Genomic DNA, 23,595 nt, shown 5'->3' on the forward strand with positions numbered 1-23,595 from the left:
TTTGAAAAGAAAAGAAAGACTACTTCAGTTCATTGAACCTATACAGGTCTGAGGGCGCCGCCCGACTGCAGTGTCACAACACGCCCTTTTTACTTTTGACTGTACAGTTTCCTCCTATTCACAAGTGTATATTTAAAAAAAAAAGCTTTTATTGTACCAAAACCTAAGCTACGATGTTTGTGATTTGATTTAAAAGGTCTCCTTTTTTTATATTGACAAAGTAAGTCGGTCCCCTTGTAAATTCTTGTTCAAACTTTCTTAAATAACCAATCATTCTTTACTTACTGACTCAATTACCTGTTTGCTTTGGCCTCAGGAAAGCTTTAGCTGAACTTTTGGCACGGATGGAGAGAGAACCCAGAAACATCTAGAAAAATTCTTACCATTCTTTGATAAATAGTGATAAAGCAAAACTGTATCTGCAGCTATTACCTTATTTGTCAAGGCCTTTAAAACAAGGTTGACCAAAGTCCTGTATGTGTTAAAACCTAAAATAATGCATGTGTCAGAGTTAAGACAGCACATGTCATAAACAATTAAAACAATAAAACATAGGAAAAGGGGTAAATAATGAAAACCAAATGAAAAAAGTGGGCTTTAGGAAGAAATGTAAAAATAAACGATGATGAGTCTTTTTTAAATGGCAGTCTATCTCATTTTTTTGGGAAAAAAACAGTGATAGTGACAAAGTAGCTGCTGTTGTGCTTAGGACAATAATAGATTAATTAAATAATTATCGATTGTGTCACATGTCACTTTCATTGTTGATGTTGATACATTTAGCCATTTCTTCCAGTATCTTACTGACCAAAACCTTGTGAGAGCCGCAAAGTGCCACCCCACCTTTTAGAAAAGAACACTTTTATTTTTGTTTCTGTAGCCATCAAGCTATTCACTTCTACAATGCAGCTTTTAAATGTTTACAAAATTGAATTATGATGGGATTACATTTTTCTCTATATAACAATTTGAACTTTTTTTTTTTACTTTTGACAGCAGCACACACAAGTTCCTTTCAAAATTAAATACACCCTGTGTCAAACAAGGTCCCCCTGCTGCAACAGATTTACTTAAATCAAAAATATAAAAGAGACAAACATCACATTGTCTACCATGGAGCTGATAATTAGTGTCATGGTTAATACATGCAACAATAAACAAAATGAAGCAGGTGTAGAAAACACATGGCTGGATTTTAAACTGAATTTGCAAAACCTTTTTCTCCATAACCACATAAAAATTACACATAACTTCTAATGAATCACATACCACACCAGGTTCCAAAATATTGAGTAATCTAATCACATAATTTTAAAACGACACATTGCTAAAAAGAATTTTAGATCTACAGAATTATTCTTATTGCTACATGCTATTGCAGTCATAACAAATGGATCAGCTATAAATTACCTCTTCCAAAATATGTCAGTTTATTGAGTCTTACTTTTTTAAAATTTTTCTGTTGTTATGTAATCATGCTCAGTAAACCAACACTGTAGGTGACTTCCAACGTATTTCCTTTATGAAAATTTAGACAGTTTTTATTGGGATTTTTCCTTTTGTTTGAAACAAAAATCATAATATTCCAATCTGAATTAAGTATTTTCTGTAAAAACGTATTTTTGTCAAAGAAAACAAAACTAATAAAAAAGGACGTATAGCACTTAATCACTTTCCATAGTGTAGAATGCAATCCAATTATTTGTATGCAGGCTAAATCTAACAAATTGTGATTGTAATGTATTCATGTGAAAAAATATTGTTTTATTTTTAGCAAGAATTTTTCGTTAAAAAAACATTAACTAAATAAAAAAGAAACACAAAAATAATCTTCCTGCGAAAATCATCAAACGCGGACTCTTTTTGTCCTTTAGCGCACACGGTAGGCAGAGCCAGGAAGTGAATGGGATGCTAAAAGAAAACACAACAAATGCTAAGGTTAAAAAAAAGTGTCTGAACTTTTTTTTTTTTGAAAATGGAAGCTACGACTTTTACTCCAACAAGCAACGGATCACGCTGCGTATTCTTTAACACACAGTCCGAGGACTACCGATGCGTAAGTGTTCAAAAGCAGAGTGACGTTTATATTATTAGCATTTCCGCTAATTTTCCTGTTAGCTAAAGTAACAACGCCGCTAAATTAAACACAACTGTCATGATTTCTGTTAATTGGTTGTTTGATATAATTTAGTGATGCAGCGAAGACTGGTCATTTGATGGTATGTGATGGTAACTGTGAACTGAGCTGTGAGTCATCGTAACTTCTTGGCTGTTAGTTGCAGCATCTTACATAAGGCTTAAGGTGGTTTTTCTGGTTTACAGATTAAGTCTGCAGACAATTAGTGACTTCCGGCCAGTCCAAATTAATGTGGCCAGATGTTTAGGTGGACCACTGGAAGCTGGTAGTTTTTCTAACTCATCAGTCTCCAAATTCATCACTATTAGCAGTTTAAATGAAAATATATATAAGATATAATATAATATGGGATCTCAGAGAAAGGATGTCAAACCTGAGGTGTGCTGTTTTACCTGTATATGTTGATATCCTGGATTTAATGCATTTGCCAAGAAGCTACAAGGACAGAAATTAAGAAATAAGCAGGACGTTAACCCCTGAAGACAGACGTCTGAGACCTTCTTTCTTTTTAGGAGCCGCTTAAATTCCCCTCTCAGTCTTTGTTTTGCCTGATTACCAGTCTTTGACTTTGATTTTCATGTATGACTATATCAACTAGTTATGTAAGGTTGTCTTCTAGAAAACATTTCTAAAAAAACATTTACTGTCAACCTAAATTTGCTAGTCAGTTTCCAGGTAACATATCTTTGAGACAAAATAGAAATAGCATATCTCTAGATCTGTCTTCAAAACAGAATAATTGCGATGTCTTAGCTACTTCCTCCTTGATTCCAGTTTGAAGCTGTAATCATTGTAGGTATTTTAGTTTAGTCTTATTTGAGGCAATTTATTGCAACATTTTTCAGGGAGGAAAATCCATTTCAACGGAAGATATTTACATATTTATTGGCTTTTATTTTAATTTTATTTACCAGGAAAAGATTAAAAATAACCTTGCCTGACTCAGTTTAAAACTGTTTTCAGTAAGTTCCTGCTCTGCAGAACATACAGCTCAGACATTAGTCACACAAAACATGACAAGATAGAGAAAAAAAAAATCATACAGTCATAACAGTAATGAAGTAGTGAATAATGGAAGTACAAAAGAAGCAGTATAAGGGGAATTGAAATTTTACTAATTTCAATCAATTATTGCTATTTGATTGTTGTATTAAATGATGATACTTATAGATGCAGATGATCTGCTGTGCTAAGCCCTAAAGGGACCTGCTGAAAAGGGAAAAGAGGAACACAAATTCTTGATAAGTAGTTTTCATATAACCTATATTTGCTAAAATAGCTTAAACTGGGCGGAGGCCCCGGGGAAGACCCAGGACACGCTGGAGAGACTACGTCTCTAGGCTGGCCTGGGAACGCCTCGGGGTCCCCCCAGTGGAGCTGGAGGAAGTGGCCGGGGGCGAGGGAAGTCCAAGCGTCTTTGCTTAGACTGCTGCCCCAAAACCCGGTCCCAGATAAGCGGAGGAAGATGGATGGATGGAGGAAAAGCTCAAACTTTAAAAAGATTATAAAAAAGATGTGTTTATCATTAGTTTTTAATTATTTTATTGTTTTAAAATGTATATTTGTATAGACCCACCTAATTCTAGAATTTTTGTAATTTAGACATTTTCAAATTCAACCAGTGTGCAGCGGCACACTAGTGTGCAGCGGCACACTAGTGTGCCGTGGGAAATTGCCCTCATTAACTGATCTAACAACATTTACCATCTCCACGATATCAGCTCTGTGTTCATCCGAACACGTCCTGATAAAACACTGAGTAGTTAGGAATAGGAAAGATCGTAAAATACTTTTTTCTTTGTGTTTATTTGATTCTATTAAAAACATTTTGATAAGAATGACGGTAACGCGATTTAGCTGCAGCTTCAGCTCTGTTTTTGGAAAAGTCCCGCCCCTTTAACTGTCTCCCCCAATCATTCCTGTAGGCTTAATCACACTTCTTCAGTCTGAGCAATCAGAAGTGGTTAAAGTCTTCACTTCCTTGTTCTGATATGCTCATAAGTCTGTCAGTTCTAACAAAAATAACATCTAAAGCTCGTCTCTAGCGGTGTAGCTTTCCACAGAATCCGGTGTCAGACCGTGGAATGAGTGAACAAAACCATGAAGCTCAGAGACGCGAGTCTTTCTGCGTTTGGCAGATTTTTGCACTACATCCCCCGTGATGCATTGGGTTAAAGTGACAGCGTCTCGGCGCACAATGAGTCTCTCCTCTTATCGTCTTGAAACAACAACAAACACACATCAAACAGTTTTTAAATATTTTAACTCAACTTTTATTACATCTTTTAGAAAAAAACAGCTGCAGCTTCCAGCTTTTTCTGCCACAATTATCACATAAATGCACGTGAGATTGAGGAGGGGCTGTAGATCAATACAGACTATGAGTTTCTCCTTTTTTCTTTTTTCTTTTTTTTGGATGCTGGTGTGCCGCGGGATTTTTGTCAAGGTTAAAGTATGCCGTGGCTCAAAAAAGGTTGAAAAACACTGTACTAATGCACCTTTCTCATCGTTGCATACAAAGTTACTTTAGGCCTTATCAACTAACCTGAAGCTTGCAGGACTGAGTCGCACTTTTCTCGTTCATCATTCTTTTGTTCTTTTTCTTTCATTTCTTGTGAGTGTCAGCCTCTAACCTCATCATATCGTCTTCCATCTGTTTTTCATTTGTCTCAGCTGTGATTTATCAGCTGTTGTTTGTTTATAGTCTTCTAGAGCAGCTCTGTGTCCGGATGTGACATTCTCGAACATTTCACAGGGCGTGTTTTGTGTGTCAGCAATCCACTGATAAGTTTCTGCTTCTTCTGATTCTCTGCTTCCTTCTGGTTCATTCTTTTCTGGTAACTTCTGTCTGTTGGGTGTTTGCATGCACGTTCACAAACACATAGTAGGCAGTCCTGGGTAAAAGGCACATACACAGCTCAGCTTCGACTAAGCCTGTGATTATAATGTTCGCACACGTGTTTATGGAATTTCTAAAAATGTTTCTATATAACTTTATTTATCTTTAAACACAGAGCAAGCCTCCTCACCGCTTTTCTGTTTATACAACTAATTGAAATGCTGCAGAGTAATTGATCGTTTCCTATTTACAGGTGGTGATTTTATCAATAATGCGAGCCACTGGAACCTTCTCCTTAGTTGGATGGTGAATAATTCTTTTGTCTTTTATCATTTTTTTTAAGTATTCTGAACTAACATACTCAGGATAGTGAATCTTTTTACAGATTGTGTACCACACTTCTTTTCTTTGCAGTATTTGTCACTTTATCAAATGTAAATTTGGAAAACGACGACTAGATTCTTCATTTCTTCTTTTTTTTTGTTGTTCTTTTTGCACATCTTAAGAACTATAGTTATCCTCATTTACCCCACATTTTCTTTTCTGTTCATTTATATACGGCTACTATAACAAACAAAGTTTCCCCTCGTGGGATAAATAAAGTAAAGATTTATTACCAACCAAACATCACCTTTTTGCAGGTTTTGCAGCACTGAAACAGAATCCTAAACTTGAAAACTAAGAGTTTTCAAGTTTAGGCTTTACATTGATTGTCCTTACCAAAGCTAGAGCTCAGAAGGTATTATTTAAAAATATCTTCGGATCCTTACTAAATTAAGAAGATATGAATTCATGTGGTTGACTTTGCTGCAGCTTGTCCATTCAATGTTTTTACCAGCACACCACTGGAACTGTAGCTCGGTATTTTTCAATCTGTGTGCCACGATACACTAGGGTGCCATGGGAAATTGATCAAATTCACTTAACTGGTTTGGTAATTTGCCATTGCCAGGATATCAGCTTTGTGTTTATCCAAACAGGCCCAGGTTTAGGAGTTAGAAGTATGTAGAGTAGAAATCTGAAATACCGTTTTCTTTGTTTAAACGGTTCTTATTCAACAAACCTTCATTAGAATAACTGTATATTGTTAATACAGTGAACATTTTGATTTAATTGTTTTTACATTTTTGATGGTGGCGTTCCTTATAACGTTTATCAAGGAAAAAGTGGACCTTGGCTCAAAAACAAAGTTGAAAAAACACTGCTGTAAATGTAAAATTGTGAATTTGTAACATGTTCTTGTGGCATTTTTCTCATGGTGAAGGACATGCGTTGAGAAAAATTTTGCCTGAAATTGCATTTCTGATTATTTCTTTATTCAAAGCGTTGAGAATCAGGAACAGACGGGAAAAAAACTGTTTGTGATGTAGAAAACATGCTGGGCCATAAGCTTCGCTCCATTCTGATGCATCTGCTTGTCGATAAATAGATCCTCGTAGGTCTTTGTTTTCTTTTTCTGAGCTGGAATCTGTCTCTAAACTGTACAGCTGGATAGCGCCTATATTGCTCACCGTTTTTGGTGGACCGGTAATGTTAGTTTGGGAGTGTCAGGGGCTGGATAATAGCAGGAGAGCATGGATTATGGGAAAGAGGGTAGGTTTACGCCATAGCAACAGTCCCGCCCACAATTCAGAGGCAAATTTTGAATGAACTCCTGCCGCTCTGCAGATGCTATGTCCTAGAAGGTTTTTAGATTTTTCATTTAAACGACCACTGGCTTTTACAATAGATCAAAAGACGATCGGAGTAGGTCTTTAAGACGGGAGAAATTCTCAAAGATACTTGTAAAATGACTAACTTTGAAAAGCCAAGTGTTCTTCCTTGTGTAAAACAAAAACGCGGCTAAAGCATTTCCGGAATCACTTAAATATTTCCGATGTAGCTGAGCTTTTTTTAAACTATACAGGCTGTAACACCTCACCATGACTCCCTTCAATGGATGTTATCAAACAGGGTTTGGGTAATCCCTCACACAATCAGTATTGGCTGTGAGGAGTGTCTGGGCAAACGGAAGGGTTAGTCATGACTTAAAGCTTCGCTATCAGCTTGTGTGAGCTGGATGACTGTTTTTTTTTACATTTTTATTTTATTTTAGGGCTGCGTCTACAGCGCGCTGATTTATTTCCTCAGGAGTTTTAAGGGCTGCGGTTTGTGGTGCTTGTCTGTTCAACGCCACATCCTGCCTAGTTCCTTTTTAGGAAATCATTCAGAGTAGTTCTTAGAATGTACTTGGACCGGAAAGTTACGGCGATTCATAAGATGTGTTGATTAAAAGTCAAAGCCTTACACTTGAGTTTTGTTTCATCTTTTAAAAAAATGAAAACAATATCAAGTATTTGTACTCTTTATGAGCAAGCTGCAGACATGTTTTGTAATTAATCTGGTCCTAATTAGCCTGTGATGCTCAAAGTGCCCCTTGTCTGTCATCAAACGTTTTTATGGCCTTTCTTTCCTTTTCCTCAGTGTTTTTATGCTGTTTGTGATCTGGCTGCTGCGGCGGTATCAGTCTCTGGCTCAGGTAAATGTCAGCCCCACCACCCAGCACGTCTCAACGCCTCCTTTCTACTTGTGTTTGCTTCATTTCCACCGGAAATATGCTCAATTAGCCATAGCAAATCTTGGCATAATTGGAGCCAATTAAAAAGCTCAGATTAATGAATTGGGGAGTTAATTGACTCACGGTCATTTTGTGATAGCGACTGCCTCCTCGTGCCGTTTTCAATCTTCAAATTAAGTACTTTGGAAAATATATGGTGGAACCTTTTTTTTTTGTGTCTATATCTTATATCCAAAACCAGATTTCCTTAAATGTGGAGCCTTTTTATGGCGTGGCTGCGAGCGTGCAGCTTTTGAGAGATTTTGTGCTTTTGAAGCTGGTCCAGCAGGTCTGTCAGGTTTGGCGGTGCTGCATGTTATCCTCCTAATCTCAAGTAAATGACAGCTTAACGTAGGGCTCTGACGGATCCCATTACTTCGGGACCACGTTGCGGAGATCGGCCTCACATCCCCCTGATCCTCCTCCCCCTTCGTCTGCCTCCCACATAAAGCCTCTCTTTTCTTGCATCCACTCACAAAGGTTATCTCAGTCAATAGTCTTTAGTGTTCTCAAGGCCCTCCTGCCGCTATTATTCTGTCCTCCCATCCCCCTCCTCTTCTCTCTCATCCTCCTCGCCTTCTTTTTTTCGCAGCCTTGGCAGGGTCATCGCCGGACACAAATTGATAAAGGGCTCTGTGTGCCTGTTGGTTTGCCTCTTTGTGCGCCTGCCACAGCCACAGATTGTAGCCACCGCTGTCGCAAACAGAACGGCGGCACACCGCCGCGTCCCCCACAAATTTCTATAAGGCGCTGTGTGTTATTTTTGAGCTTAGAGAACAGGAGGAGATGGGGAAAAGTCTCTCCTCTGTGGTATTTTTACTGAGTTGTCACCAGCATGTGCCAAGCTGTCAGCCACATCAGTGATCATTTGAGCTATAATTTGTCCTTCTCACTAAGTGGGTCTAAATGCACTGGGATTTTCACTCAAGGTGTTTTGTTAGCGAATCCTTCATGTTTTTTGTTGTTAATTTTCTCGCTGCAGAAGATGATTCTTTGCTTGACTGTAGCAGCCTTCTTCGACAGTGTAGCATATGTTATGGTGAGTTATTACATTTTACACTAAAAGCCCACCTGGATCTTTTTTTTTTTTTTTTTCTCCAACATTGTATTTTTCCCATGATGCTTTCCTTTTATTCCCCAGGGTGAGACACATCCGGAGGGATCTCTTTGTGACTTCCAAGCCTGGTGGCTGACATACTTTGGTAAGGAAAGACTTTGATTAATTGTTTGGTCGTGCAATTTTTTTTTTGCAGTAGAAGCAAGTAAGCAAGAAAAAAAACAAAACTCAGACACTGACATCTGATGAGGAGATGAAATATCACCTTTTGTAAATAACACTGCTCTAACTTTTTTGGCTTAACAGTTCCAGAACACAAAATGGGCTTAGAAGTACATATATATTTTTTATGTTTATAGCTAAAAAGTAACTTACTGTGCTGTCTTTGCTTGCAGGTGCATCTTTTTTTTTTTAAGCAAGTTTTGGGGAAAATACATTTTCACAAAGACAACTGGAAAGTACCCATGTTCCTTAAAGATTATCAGGAAGATCTGCATGGCAAAGTGAAAGCAGTTTTCTCTCGGTTTCTTGTGCAGAAGAATTTTGCCTGCGCAAAGCTTGCATCAGAGTCACAGCTCTTTTGATTAGCATAAGGATTTTTAATTAGGCAGGCTGCTAAAAAGACTTTTTATTAGGCCGGGTTTATTGGTCTTGCTGGCAGACACGTGTGAACAGTTTGATAGGTGGCGAGCTGCATGGCATGGTTGTCGCACTGGTTTTATCAGGAGGATTCTCACACCAAGGACAAGTGGTTGTGCGTAAACATTAGATCCGCGGTTGCTGTGCGGCGCCGCACAATGGAGGCGTAATGCCCCAGCGTTGCTTTGAATCCATGAATCCGGTTTTGGGAAATGCATTTGGAATGGGGGAAGATGGCAGCCGGGGCAGTGTCACAACAAGAGGTGAAGCTGAGCTTTCAGGCTAAAGAAAGGAGTCAGCTAATTACATGAGACAGGGGTTTTATGATAATTGCGTGTTTTTGTGATGATACCATAAAAAGAAATTTGTGTTTTATGTCTCTGTAAGCTGCTTCCAAATGCTTTTTGGGGTGCTTTTACCCAATGGGCAGTTTGTTCTAGAGATTGTTTTCTGAAAGGTGACGGTTCACGGATAAAAGCTCGTTTAAACTCTCAAGTCTCAAAAATTAAACCTTGGTCCGGTTCATGTGTGGAGCCGTACAGCCTTGATTCAAATGGTCAGGAGAAGGCGCGAGGAAAAAGGAAAAACAATTAACTCCAAGGGGCAATTCTTCCCCTGGTGTAAACCGTAGCTTTTGAGAAAAATGACATCATGTAAACAAAGTTAAAAATAAATACTAGAATTCCTCTATATGAGGAGAGGCATGATGGTACACAATAAAGAACAGAAAGTGAGAATAATGTGCGCGTGTTGTGATGCGGAATATCATCTAGTAGCTCATCTCTAAAGCTAAGCTCACAGCTAACACAATACGCGCGTTGGTGTGTCCAGTTTCAATGTTAAGTCAATGTACAGACGCCATCAGAGGTCCTGCGATGCGTTTTGAGCATCGGCCGTGGCGGAATGGCAGCAGTGTGTTGGGGGTCGTGGCTTTTCCAGAGTTTAAACATCTGGTGAAGAATTTGCATCGTGTAAATAAAACAAACTAGGAACCCAGCTTTGGCCCCGTGATGTGTTGATCCAAAACCCCACATGACGGAGAAGCTGAACATTTTCCTCCTGAATTTTAAGATTTTTTTTTTTTTTTTGTATCAAGATGATCATAAAATGGTCCTGTAATTTTATTTCATCCCCGGGCTAATGCGGGACAGTAAGTCGTGAAACTGGGTCACAGAGAGACCAAAGTACTGCTGAAAGCGGCTGTCACTTAGTCGCAGCTCCTGCAGTAGATGGTTAACCTCACCGTTCTGATAGAGTCTCTGAATGGTGTCGTGAACGCAGACGAGGAGAAGTGTTTACCATTTTCTTTCGCCGACGTCACACTCACTCGCTCCAGTTCTCATATACAGTCAATGGTACAGACACATGTCGATATATGACCCGAGGACTATATAGAGAGATTTCCCTTGGCTGTGCCAACAAGCCATATAGAAGGGTCATGTTTTTGCTCTGGCCAATCAATGAGTAATGTTGTCCTCTTCTTCATCCTTTTTTATTTTTCATCCTATATCAGTCCTTGCTTTTAAGCAGTAGTGCCCCCAAGCAGGCAGCTGTTGCAACTGCCTGACATTGTCTAGACAGTTTGATCCACTTTAAAAACTGCAATGCCCCAAATGGACATTTAAATTATTTTTGGCCCAGTTAAATGTTGATTCCTTACATTTTAAGCTGTTAGAAAGCTCAATTTCTGCTCCTGTGACCAGATTTTTCATTTTCTTTTCCTCCAATAATACCTCTCAGTCTCTTAACACCTGGTCTTGTCCACTCCGGCACCTCGCTCGCCATCACCCGTGCACCCTGCCTCCCTCCTCCCTCCTCCTCCCCGCTCCCATGTAATCTCCCTCTGCTTTTTCACAGTTCATCATTATCTCTCAGCGAGCTCCCGCCTCTCATCCATCACCTTAAGCTACAGGTCTCTCTCATATTACTGCAGAATGGGCCTTCATTTATCAGAAAAGTGGAATGCATCCATGCACGCACACCGTCACACAGACGCACGTCCATGTTTGGACACACACATCTGCGGGTGCATGCTGTGTGGCAGTGTTGTAATTTGACCTTGGTGTTTTTCCTCTGCAGACTGGAGTGCCTTGGCCTGGGTCTGCCTCATCACGCTGAACCTGTACCTTAACCTGGTCAGAGAAATGAGCACCAACAGATATGAAATGTGAGAAGGGAACTCTTCATTCATTTATTTATTTGTTTTTCTATTACCAGCTATCGTGATGTGTAAAACATTCCATGTTGCTTTTAAAATAATGCCAATTTTTGATTCAAAAACAGAGGTAGAAATGGGTTGGTGCACAAGGAAGAAGGTGTAAAAAGAATTACATTTAGTTTGGGGGGAAAAAAGAATGAATGTTTATTTGGTTATTGACATGACAATATGTTTCCTAACTGATCATTTTGTCATTGATTTCCATTCTTATCTCCCGTGTATAATTAAGTTGTGCGTTCTCCGTCCCTCATTGTTGTCGTGTTTATACCCTGCGTCGTCTTCCTCCACGTGTGTGCGTGCGTGCACGTGGGCTGCACGCGTGTGTGCGTTTGGCGTGTAGCGGTAAGCGTCTCCCCACAGAGCACTGACAGGCTGCCCCCTCCTCCTCCTCCTCCTCCTCCTCCTCCTCCTCTTCTCTTTCAGCCAGCCGGCTCTCTAATTGAAATGGGAGTGAGTGTTAGCAGTTAAGTGTGCCTTCCTGTGCACGTGTGCGTGCGCCGCTATCTTCACGCTTTTTGGCTCCGTGTTCCTGTCGCTCAAACCCCCCACGAGCGCTGCCCCCCACCCCGGTGTGAAATCTGCGTGTGTAGTATTTTTGTGCAGCTTTACCTGGCACACAGCGCCCTGATGGAAACAATGTGTAGGTGTGTGGGGGGGTAAAAAAACAAACACAACTCACCTTTATGTGTGTGTTTGTGTGGATCTGTTTGGCCTCCACCTGCACCACCCATGGGAGTGTTCCTGCATTGATTAGTAATAAGCCAGACAGTATAATGGTGCTATAACTCACGAGGAGACGGCTTTATATTCGGCGTGAAGGGGCACGCCAGGAAGCCAGAATGGGTTCGCCTGGAAGCCTCCAGAGGGAGCAAAGAGGAGGAGGATGTGTTTGTGTTTTTTTGAGGCTGGGCACACAAAGAGGTAAAGCAGCGCAGGGCTTTAATAAGTCAAAGCCAAGCAAAGGCAAGGTGTCAGTGGAGCTGTCATGTATTGACAGCACAGATAAGCTTTATGCGTTCAGGCGGGCGGGATCGCTGCTTTGCATGCATGCGCAATTACCCGTCGGCCCTTTAGCCCAATCTTGCCACAAGCTCTTTGCATTCCCGCGTGCTCACGCGCAGTCATGGCGCGGCGTGATGGTTTATGAATGAACGCATCGCCAGAGGAGATGGAGAACAGAGGCTGGATGATCTAAGAATGATTGAAGTGGGTGCAAGAGAGAGTGGGGAGGCTTTCTGTGTGCCTGTGTGTGCGTTTATGAGCATTTGAAGGAAGAATTTGCAGCTCCGAGGGAAGAGAGGTGATGATGAAGCCATAGACGGAGGGATGGGAATGAAAATGGGGGGGGGGGGGGGGGTAGTTGAGGCGGCGAGCGAGAAGCGATATTGCGGCATGCAAGTCTGCTGCTGCCGTTGCGTGCACGTGTGTGAAATGCAGAGAGCAGAGCGGTCCTGCTGCGCCTCATTAAGCCCATGTTGCGCGCAGCTCCGGACCCCGTCATCTCGCTCTCAAAGGCCCCCTGAGCTGGAGGTGTGTGTGCTGGAGGGGGCTGTCTGTTAGCGCTTGACATTGATTTCTTGACAACCCCCCCTCCCCGCGTCCTCCTCTCACAGAGGGCTGGCAGCCCTGATTTTACCATTTCTGCCTTTCCTGCTTTCCTCTTTTTCCCTGTTTTCCTTTTCTCGCTCTTCCTCTCATGTTCAGCCCAAACACAGCCTCCCCCTGGATTCCCTCCCTCAGACTAGTCCGCTCAATTTAAGCCTTCTGCCACCTTTTTCCTCCACCCCCAACCCCCCCTTCCTCCCTTTCACTCTCAGGGCTGTCCATCACAGGGAGGTCAGGGGCTTAGAGGTGCGCAGCGGGTCCTGCTGACATACAGTGACAGCCTGTGCGTGTTTTTGTGTGTGTGCGCGGCGCACAACACGAGGGGGATTGAGCGTTTGTCAGCTGTGTCACTACGGCTCGATTGACCGTACTTGGAACAAGTCAGGGGAGGACTTCCACTCTATTGACCAGGCGACGCTGTACGCTCTATAAAGTATCGACTCCCGCACACACGCCCCAGTCACTAAAGAACACACACACTTGCACATATCTTGAAAAGGCCGTCACTGATGCTGTCGCCTCGCAGTTTTCAAGAGATCGAACATCTCGAACAAAAAAAAAAAAAAAAACACACACACTTTCTGCAGAAACGGTTCCGTCAGATTAGATGTTATTGGAGTTTGGAAGCAAATGTTTCCCATGAAAATCATCTTTTCTCAACACTTAAGGTAATTATGGGTTGTATTACTGTGAGTAATTGGCTGTCTGGGTGTATAGACATTTGTCCGCACCTGAAAAATGACCTCGATGCCAGCACCAACAATGGGGAGCAGCTGGAGAATTGATTTCGTTTTTATCTATCTATTTACTTTTTTTCGCTGTCCGGTGTGCTTATAATGAAGTAAATGTCTGTCTCTAATCAGGTTTTACCATCTGTTGGCGTGGGGGACGCCTCTGGTCATGGCCTCCTTGCCGCTGCTGAAGGGTTACTACGGTCCCGCAGGAGCCTGGTGGTGAGAACGTCCGGTGTTTTTGTTTGTTTTGTCGGCGCTTTTTCCATTAGAAGCCTTTCCTGTCAGACAGGGCCTCGTTCTTGCTCTACCGTGACTTTCATAGCATTTCGAAAACAGCCAGTTATGAGCAAATTTGATCACAGTAAACTCCTCTTCACACTCTGGTGGGTTGCCGTGCAGGATTTGTTTGAAAGGGAGCGGCAAGAGGCCGAAGACGCGGAGGCAGTGGAATGAGAATTGGGACGGAGTCTTAATCCCTGGGCTGGGTTCTCTCTTTCCACTCTGGGTTTATTAATAGCTGCAGCTGCACAGCTTTCCCCCTCCGCTGTCACACAAGTTTCGCTTCCGCTCAGGCTCTCCCTTTCCTTTGTAACCCGCTCATTTCTCTCTTTCTCTCTTTCCCCAGCTGGATCACAGACGATCACGTAGCCTGGAGATTTGGGATGTAAGTAGACCCTTTCAGCGCTGCCATCAAAGCTTCCCCCACTGAGGGAGATGAGGGGGGGAGAAGAAAGGAGGAGGGCTGTCTCTGCGGGGAAATGGGAAGGGTTACGTGTCAAGGGACCTTGTCGGGGTCCTTCCCTTCTTGGTGCTGGGCCAATAAGCGTGCACGGGAATCAGTCTGTTTGGGGCTCATCAGATTTTGCATTTAACTGTTTAATGCTACCTACACAACGGGCAAGTGATGTGCGTTCAAGAACGCACTGAACGCGGGCAGGTTCATAAACACACCTTTAGCATATGCTGTTAACGCTATAAGATACTAGCGCGTGAGCATTTGGAAGGCTTGGTGCCAATTGTCGAAGCGGTGCAAATATCCCAAATTCTTTCATGGCTGTTTTCCGAAAGACTTTGAGTCCAAACCCCAATCATTCATGTCTCCTGCATGATCAATTTTCAAACGTTTGGCATCTCAGTGAAATAAAAAGGACCCCATCCATACGTCACCATCAAACCTGATTGGTCAAAGTTCAACTGGTTTTAACTGTCAAGGTGCGTTCAATGGACGTACATTTTGTACGCAGATGCCAAAAATGGACTTAAAAGCGTGACCAGCGATGTGTGAATATGAAAGCCCCAAATGCACATTTCCATTCATTCCCATAGACTTTTCATTGGAAGTGGTTGCCTGATTGCACGTTGTAGAGGACGGTGTGAACGTAGCATAAGACAGCTACGCTGCGTTGTGCTTCTGCAGGCGGCCCTAATATTACAAGTCCCCCGCCAATCCCCCTGATGCACGCACATAAACGCACTTGTGCGCCACGCTCCTGTCTGAGCCAAGGTAATCACATTGCCGCTCGCACCATCAGCGGGGAATCAATCTTTTAAAGCAAATAAGCGCACACACAGACACACACATAGACAAATGGAGAAAAACACATAGCTATCAGCGGTGCTAAACGAGGCCATGTCTCTTTTATCAGCTCTCCTCCGCTCCACGGCTCTGTCTAGTTTTCCACGCTGCTGTGGCCCAGGGGGACGAGCCGCTCAGAGGATCAGGGAATCTTCATTAGCTCTAATTACATCAAACCAGACAAGAGATTAGAGGCCAAGGCAGCACCCGCCAAGAGAAAAAGAAAGACGCACTCAACACGCACAGCCTGCTGACAGCTTGTGGGAAGGCAGAGGTTATGGTGTTAAAGGTGAGGCGAGGATAGGAGCAGGGGTCGTGCTTTTACTGGGTTAAGTTAGAGGGGCAGGTAGTCACTCGGAAATGTAAGGGAAAAGGGTCCCACGGCTGGGAAAAAGGAAGGCAAATAGATTGTCCTTGTTTCTGCTCACACCCTGTGGTGTGTCTTCATCACAGCTCAGCGAAGCGCGTCAACAGAACAGAGGAGGCAGCGGAGGGACAGATGAGATGGAGGGCGTAGGAGAGGGATGACAGAGGCAGCAGAATGAGAAGCAGAGGGCAGCTCTGCTCGTCTGTGTGTGTGATGGAGGTGCTGGGTTTCAGGCCTTGAGTCAGCAGAAGGGAGAGCCGGGACGTGGGAGCTGAGTCACTGCTCCTAAAGAGTCCCCGTTGGTGCTGCTGACATGCAGCTGTGAGAACTACATTACCAAATGAACTCTCGGGACGTGACCATGCTAATTTTTCTGGGAAGACTTTTTAAAAAAAGTTTTTTCTTGAGAATCCCTAAAGATTCCTTTAAAGGAATGCCGGGGTTAGACCAGGATAATAAAAAATAGACAAAGAAAAGGAAAAACATGAAATCGTTTAGAAATTGTACCATCTGAACACCCAAGTCTCCCCAAGGGATGGTTTGCAACCTTTCTGTGATTTGCCCTTTTTTGGGTGGATTTTTCCTGCAGGCTTTATTGAATGCACTTCCTCTCATTACTTCCCCTTTGTTTTTGGGACACTCCATCACATTTTGTTCTGTAATTCACTAGATTAGCTGTTTTGCTTGATGGGTTTTCTTCATTTGGTGTGAAAGCTCATCTAAAGCCTCCTATGGACCAAACGTAAACTCTTCTATGCTAGAAACTGTTAGTTTTTGTTTACTTGTAAGTGACTCTGGTGCTGTTTACCTCCAGTGTGAATGCAGTTAGACTATCCAGTCAAAAAGAGAAGAGAGTGCCTTTGACTGTATGTAGACCTGGACTCAGTGACCTCTCCTCCATCACGTTCCAAACAGGAAGTATCTGCTGGCTTCAAGAGGCCAAAATCTCAAAGACTTCAATTGAGAAACAAACCACTTAGTCATTCTGTTGCTCTGAATAATTGCTCTTTCTCTGATACCTTTTTTTCTTTTTCTTTTTTTCTTTAGTGCAAGTTATTCAAGGTTTAAACTGACTAATCAGATGAATAAAAGTAGGTGGTCTCACATCGAAAGTTCAAATTGACAGATTCTCCTGAGTCCGCTTTCAGTGGTAGGGGTGTGGTCTTCCAACAAGCTCACTCCTGATTGGCGAGAGTGGTTGCTATAGCAACATTGTCTCACACCGACTCGGACCAATCACTGCTTACTGATGATTTGCCAAAAAAAAAAAAGTTGTGACTGAATTTACTTCCTTTCATTGGAATTGTAAGTAAGCCATTGGGTGACGTCACCCTCACTCAGTTCTTTTTTACCGTCAATAGTTGGCGCTATACACCTCAAGTAACACAATAAAAGAAAAGGTCCCCAATACAAATGTGAACAAGTGGAAGTCTAGAAAGAAACAACTGCATACTACTTTGTGTGCCTCACAGCTATCTTTGATAAACTGCATATTAGCAGTATAAAGCAGCTTATTCTTCATTCTTTTGTTGTCTTATGTCTCTGGTTAGTGCTGGTTAGCCCTATTGCCCCCTAGTGAGCAGCAGGTATAACTGCATGTCTTTGTCATGTTATTCTTGTCTGACCTCTGGGTTGCTTTCAGACAAAGACTCGCTTTGAATGGATGGGGAATCCTAGTCCTATTCTAACCTTGATTTAGTTTGCTTTGCTTTTGCACAGCAGTAGCTGTGTTTACATGAACAAAAGTAATCGGAAAGAACGCCTGATCGGAAGAAAAATGTAAACACGCCGTTCGGAATAGTCTGCCCCGATCAGACTCATTTTGATCAAAATTTCTTTCCGATCAAGATAGGTGGGTTATGCCGATTGTTGATGCGATCGTGTTGCATGTAAACGGTTTATTCCGATTGTGTGTCACTACTGCTCTGGTTTTATGTCATGCATAGACTGATGTTTCGCTCCAGAGAAAGCTTTGGAGCTCAAACAGGACCGACCGGCTGCTCCGCGGATGCCTCTGCACTCCGCCCTTGCCCTGCGGGCTCCTCGCCTCTCCCTTCCTATCTTCTCTGACACCCCTCACGAGGGGGGCGCCAGGGAGGAGCGCTTCGTGCCCCTGACGTCCGCTCCCTGTGCGCGGGGCGCGGCTGCTCGGGGCGTGGCTGCCGGAGCGAACCGTGTCTCTGAGCAGAGCAGCCGGGCTTAAAGTTTTGTGTTTGAGGGGAGGATGCTTTGTTGGGTGTGGGAGGCTTCGGACTGCCATCCGTCCAGCAGATCTATGTGAACGAGCAGCCGAATTCAGGAGAACCATGTCTCCACACCGGCTTTGGGTGGTGTGTGAGCTTTTCAAAGCAGAAATGCCACTAAGTCCTTAGAAACCATTCAAACAATCGCGTGGATTTGTCTTTCCAGTCGTGACCCGACAAAATAAAGGCTGGTGTTATTCCCACATATTAACGTGCAGCCAGGATGCAGATTGCAGCATTTCCCGCATGGATTTTATGTTCATCCAGGCTAAATGTTGTTGTTGGCGCATGTTAACCTTCACCTAACCGTTCTTCCGGCTTCGTTCTGCTGCAAAAATGCACTGACCACACAGATTAAAAATTAAATGATGAGCGAACGGGCGCTTCATAATAACCATAACAATAATAAAAGCACGTTTAGAAGATCATCTCATATAGCTGCTAAATACATGTATGTAGCCGCTCGGCTTGTTTACATCGGGACTCATTTCCTCTTCCGGTATTTTCAACACAGCGACGCATGCCCAAATGATTTATTCCGACCGAAAGTGAGACCATGTAAACATTTGTTCTAATTAGACAGTTTTTCTGATCCCATGCATACAGTTGAATTCTAATCCGACCATTGATCCAATCAAGATATTTTACTCATGTAACCGCGGCTAGTGTCTACCTGTTTGATCAGGTTCAGGTGAACCTTTGCACCTGCTTCATAAAGTGCTGTCTGTAGAAATGAGGCTCTGTGTGGATAAAACCTGCCTGTGGGAAAAGTGCAACATCAAAGCAAACCAAGAAAAGGCGTGACATTTTTCTACATTCCTTTCCTAGTCATAACTTGGTCTGCTGGACTATTCTGGTCTGAACGATAAGAACATTTTACAAATTTAGATTAACTGTATCACCTTTAGCCATAGGGTCTCCTTAAATTCTAATTTACTGCAAAAACAATCTTTTCACGGACCGGTCTGTACGAGGTTGAAGTAGGGATCTGATTTTTTTTTTTTTTTTTTTAAGCCTCCAGTTTCCCTTAACTATTTCAATTTAGGTGTTGGTGCAGCCACTTTGTGGAAGTAATGGATGCATTTTCGATATGTGACTTGACATTTGCTAATAATGAGTTGGATGTGGTGGGGAAAATCCAGTAATTTTTCAAAATAAAACTTCCTTCAGAATCAGATTATAAATTCAACAGCAAAACTGTACGTCATGTTTTTTTTTCTTTTCTCGGCAGCCCAGTACCAAACATACTGGTACCGGTAGACAGCCCTGAATAACCTGTTTTTAAAGCACTTTAGTGTCTAGAAAGATCTTTTATTATAACAAGCAGAGCCGTGAATCCTTCAATTTGTTTATTTCTGATGTTTGTATTCAAGCATCCAGAGGTTTTTTTCACACTAGTGCCTTCCATCTCTGTCCTTCCTTCTGTAAGGGATATTGCACGTCTATCTTAGTCACCGACTTTACACTAAGATAATATTGATAACGGTTGGCCCTGCGATGGGCTGGCAGCCTGTCCAGAGGCGTACCCTGCCTTCGCCCAATAAGCTGGGATAGGCTCCAGCAACACACTGACCCCAAAAGGTTTGGACTATGGTTTAGGTTGGTCCTGCAGTTGGAACTTATCCATAGGTCCCCATTAGCAGTCAGTCCTCTATTATCCAAGCGTCATCCTTCACTTCATTGAAAAGAAGGGGTGAGCTCAGGCCGAGCGATCGAAGTTCTTCACTTTTGTGATGATCTTCCAGCCACTTTCAGGCCATTCAGAACCGCTCTGCGGTAATCTGTATTTCATCAAGCCTTCCATTGTTGATCTGTTAGAAGCATTATCTATCCGTTTTCCATAGATTCCCTCCATCTTCCTGTTTTAATCATCAGGAACCTGTCTCTAAAATCAACTTTTTTTCTTCTTCCCGCCACCTTTGCATCCTCACCTCTATTCATGTCTCATTTTTTACATTTTTTTTTTATCATCCGCTTCCCACTCTGAATCTTCTCCCTCTGCCTCTATTTCATTCTCTTTCACTCCGTCTCCCTCCTGCTCCCCGGCTAGTGCTCAGCTGTAGAGCACAGCGGACTCTAATGGCAGATCATTATCATGCTAATTAGAGCACTTTGTAGCTGCCGCCCGTCATTCTCTCCTCGTCTCAGCCCCCTACACTATCGTTAAAAAGGCCACCCCCCTCCTCTCCCCTCTCCACCAACCCATCCACCCCCCAGCTCGTCTTTCCATCATTAACAGTACGCGCTCTGGTGTAATTGGACGCTGTTTATTCCGGAGAGCAGGTTATTAAATCACATTGGGGTGACGCTCGCGCAGGTCTCCCTCCATCACCGTCCCGTGCTGTTATTCAACCAGTGTGCACGAGCACGTGCACTGCTCCCCGTGAAAACATAATCATATGTAATGGAGCATCTCTCTCCCACGGATGCTTTAGGTTTAATTTGATAATGTATGGTGAGCTTCTGTCAGTCCTCGGGCATGGAAGGAAAATGTGGACAAACCGAAATTAGGCCAAGGACCTAGAATTTGTCTTCTGAGATGCATCTAAAGTTTTTAGCTTTTAGAGCACGTGCCAAGGACTTTCAGGGCGCAATGTTGGCCATTTATTCCCAAACCATTTTATGATGGAACTTCTGCATTTGTAGGTCAGACACAGATTGAAACTTCTCTTCGTCATTTTCCTCTGTCAGGTTTTGCATCCTTCGTCCATTGGATAAAGGTGGTTAAATCTGATGTTAAATAAAAACCGTGTTTTTAAAATGTTTTTGTGGCATTTTTGGAGGACATATATAAAAGAAAATAAGCATAAAACTGCATTTCTGTGTATGTCTGTAAATCAATGTCAATTAGGTGCAGACACCAAAAAGCCAGTGAATAAAGGCTTTAAGTGTGACGTACAAGTTACTACGGCAACCCCTAAGCCCCTGCTCTGCTCCGTTCTGAATCTTCTGCTTGTAGACGACTAGATTCATGTACGTTTTCCTCAAATGAGCTGGAGTCTGGTTTAAAACTGGATGGCTGGATTACATCAACATTGCTCGCCATTTTTGTTTCACCGGTAGTGGTTAGTTGGATGTGTGAGGGGCTGTAAACTGGTGGGATGTTGGGAAATGGGGGCAGGCTTACTCTGTGCCATGACACAGGTTTTTGTATTTTGGCTAAAATCTGCATAATCATGATTTAAAGACCACTTCGAAAATGGATAAAAAGATGATCAGGGTGGGTCTTTAAGCAATAAAGCTGTAATACATCAGATCATGGTTCTTCCACCCTGCTTGTTTTTAACCATCGATTTTGGTGCCAGTGTGCAGCCTCGACCAGAAGCCCGGTAGGACTCGTTCCAGCTGATCGGTGGGGAGTTGGGCAGGGAATCCGGATGGTAATCCAGGTTGGGCAGCCCCTGCTGGAGATAGGAGAACAAACACAGAAGATGTAGATTCAGAATCAGCCGATCAAAGTGAGACAAAGAATTGTTTCATGATTATAGAGAGAAGCTGAAACTCCTTAGAGCTTACATCACCTCCCAAGAGGTTGCACAATACAAAAGCTGCCTCTCCAACAAAGCCGTCATGCCTTTTCTCTTGCTCATTGAGCTTTTTTATAAGCTCAGAAATACCTGACATTCACTCACGCTTCGCTGACTGGCAAACATCAATCCCATAGGAGCGCTGCCTCTTTCTGGTTTTGTCACCTTGGAAGCATTTTTCTATTTATTTTAAGGCACTGAAACTATGTGCAGTTGGGTCAAGGCGTACCAAGTCTTTTCTGCTCCCTATAGCTTAAAAAAATATCCTCTACTTTCACATGTACAGGTATTTTAATTAAAAAAAAGACTTTATTTGAAATTCTTAATATATTAAATGTTTAATTGGGCCGTCTTTCTTCATTTTATGTTTAATTAGCATCAAATCTGATGCCAATATCAATGCATTATGTTGTATTATTGTTTAATTGACCTTAATGAATCTAAAGTCAAGGTCAACATTATTAGCCTGCCTCAACCTCAAATGTTTCTTATAAATTAGCTTGACTCAAAATGTTTTCTCCTAATTTGATTATAATAAAAAAAAGGAAAATATCCTTCAAGATGACTTCATCTGTTTAATTGATGTGCTGAAATAAAAGAACATAAGGTTGAACCTACTAGGTTTTAACCTCTTGGTCAGAGGTTAATGAGCCAACTTCTCTGAGTTTGGATTTCTAATTCTAAAAGCTGAAATAATGCAGCACTACCCCCACTCCCCAAAAACAATTACACATTTAAATTAGTATTTTGGTTTTATGCCTTTCTAGCACTGACTATGAGTGACGGTGAATACTTTTCTGGAAAAAAAAATCCAGATTTTTCCAGTTTCTAAGGTTAAACATGATCATCCTACTCAGTTTAACTTAATAGATTCTGAGCATGAAATGTAACTGCATTAATTGGACAGAGGTCAACTTTCCTTAAATGTAAAGGTAATTGTTTTTTAAACAAGGTTGTTGCTTTAAAGGTCTGAGCTAGAGTTGCCTTTTTATTTTTTTACTTTATGCCTCAAAATGACGAGTTAATCCTTATTTTACTCATTTTATCTTCACTGATTTCAGTTCTATGTACCCAAACAATTCACGTTTGAACAGCACACAGGGTTTAAAAAACTCCCCTCCATGTTTCTAATGATGAATAGGTAACTGCTAACAATATTTAGCTCCTTGATCTTCGAATTTTTTTGTGAAACAAAATCTTTTTTTTTTTAAATATCTCTCCAATACCTCTGCTAAATTGACTGTTTTATTAAATGTTCAAACACTAAGAAACTCTTATTGAATTAATATTTTTTTTGATTTTTCACAATTTTTCTATCTTGAATACCAAGCATAATATTGTTTTTTGGTGCTAATTTTTGACCTACACAAGACATAAATTACTGGCAAACAGCAATGTCTTCTAAATTCATTTTTTAAGGCATTAGATTTGTAAAAATATATTTTTGGGCTGTTTGGAGATGGAATCTTTTCAAGAGATCTATTAACAAAAGAGGAAAACATTTACACTACAATACAATTTTTTTTTGCATCACTAAAATATAAAGGATATGTACAAAAAAATGGATGTGGATTAGAAATATTTAAGTGTTAATGCAAAAAAAGTAAAAACCGTAAACACTGCTAAAATGACAGCATAATGAAGAAACAAAGAAGCAAAACTGCAAATAAAAAAATGTTTAGAGGTCATGGAGATACATGGATAATGTTTTTTAAATGCTTTTTAATATATACTGAAGATATATGAACAAAGAAGTCAAAATCTTCTTATATTGTCTTTTAATGTATCAAGCTCTTTTTTTCTAAACCCGTTTTGACCTGAGACCTCTCTTAATTATTTTTTAGTGTTAATAATTTTCCAAAGGAAAGACATTTGAATGGAACCACTTCTACTAAAGACAGTTTTATTAAGTATTAGCCTTATTTAGGTAAAAAAAAGAGCTGTTTGTTGCAATATAGGTGTTAGATTTAGAAGAAAACACAATGATGTGTCAGTATTTAGGTCACTACGCATAAGTTGGCTTATTTTAAACCATTTCTATTTCTTCAAACTATAAC

The 23,595-nt window shown here is 41.6% G+C and overlaps 1 protein-coding gene across 4 annotated transcripts in view; it reads left to right on the plus strand.

The window, feature by feature from the left end:
- The first annotated feature begins 1,867 nt into the window (after positions 1-1,867).
- Positions 1,868-23,595, plus strand: part of LOC101163857 (cyclic AMP receptor-like protein A) — a 73,140-nt gene continuing 51,412 nt past the window's right edge. Inside the window, exons 1-8 of one of the 4 annotated variants that reach the window (XM_011489322.3) lie at positions 1,868-2,056; positions 5,230-5,282; positions 7,440-7,494; positions 8,555-8,611; positions 8,714-8,774; positions 11,348-11,435; positions 13,955-14,044; positions 14,451-14,489. In XM_011489322.3, the coding sequence (XP_011487624.2) occupies positions 1,976-2,056; positions 5,230-5,282; positions 7,440-7,494; positions 8,555-8,611; positions 8,714-8,774; positions 11,348-11,435; positions 13,955-14,044; positions 14,451-14,489 (524 nt within the window). In that variant the 5' untranslated portion in view covers positions 1,868-1,975. The remainder of the gene's footprint in view (positions 2,057-5,229; positions 5,283-7,439; positions 7,495-8,554; positions 8,612-8,713; positions 8,775-11,347; positions 11,436-13,954; positions 14,045-14,450; positions 14,490-23,595) is intronic. The other 3 variants (XM_020712837.2, XM_020712838.2, XM_011489323.3) reach the window with 3 other exon arrangements.

Source organism: Oryzias latipes, chromosome 21, assembly GCF_002234675.1.
Source record: "Oryzias latipes chromosome 21, ASM223467v1".
NCBI classification, from domain to species: Eukaryota; Metazoa; Chordata; class Actinopteri; order Beloniformes; family Adrianichthyidae; genus Oryzias; species Oryzias latipes.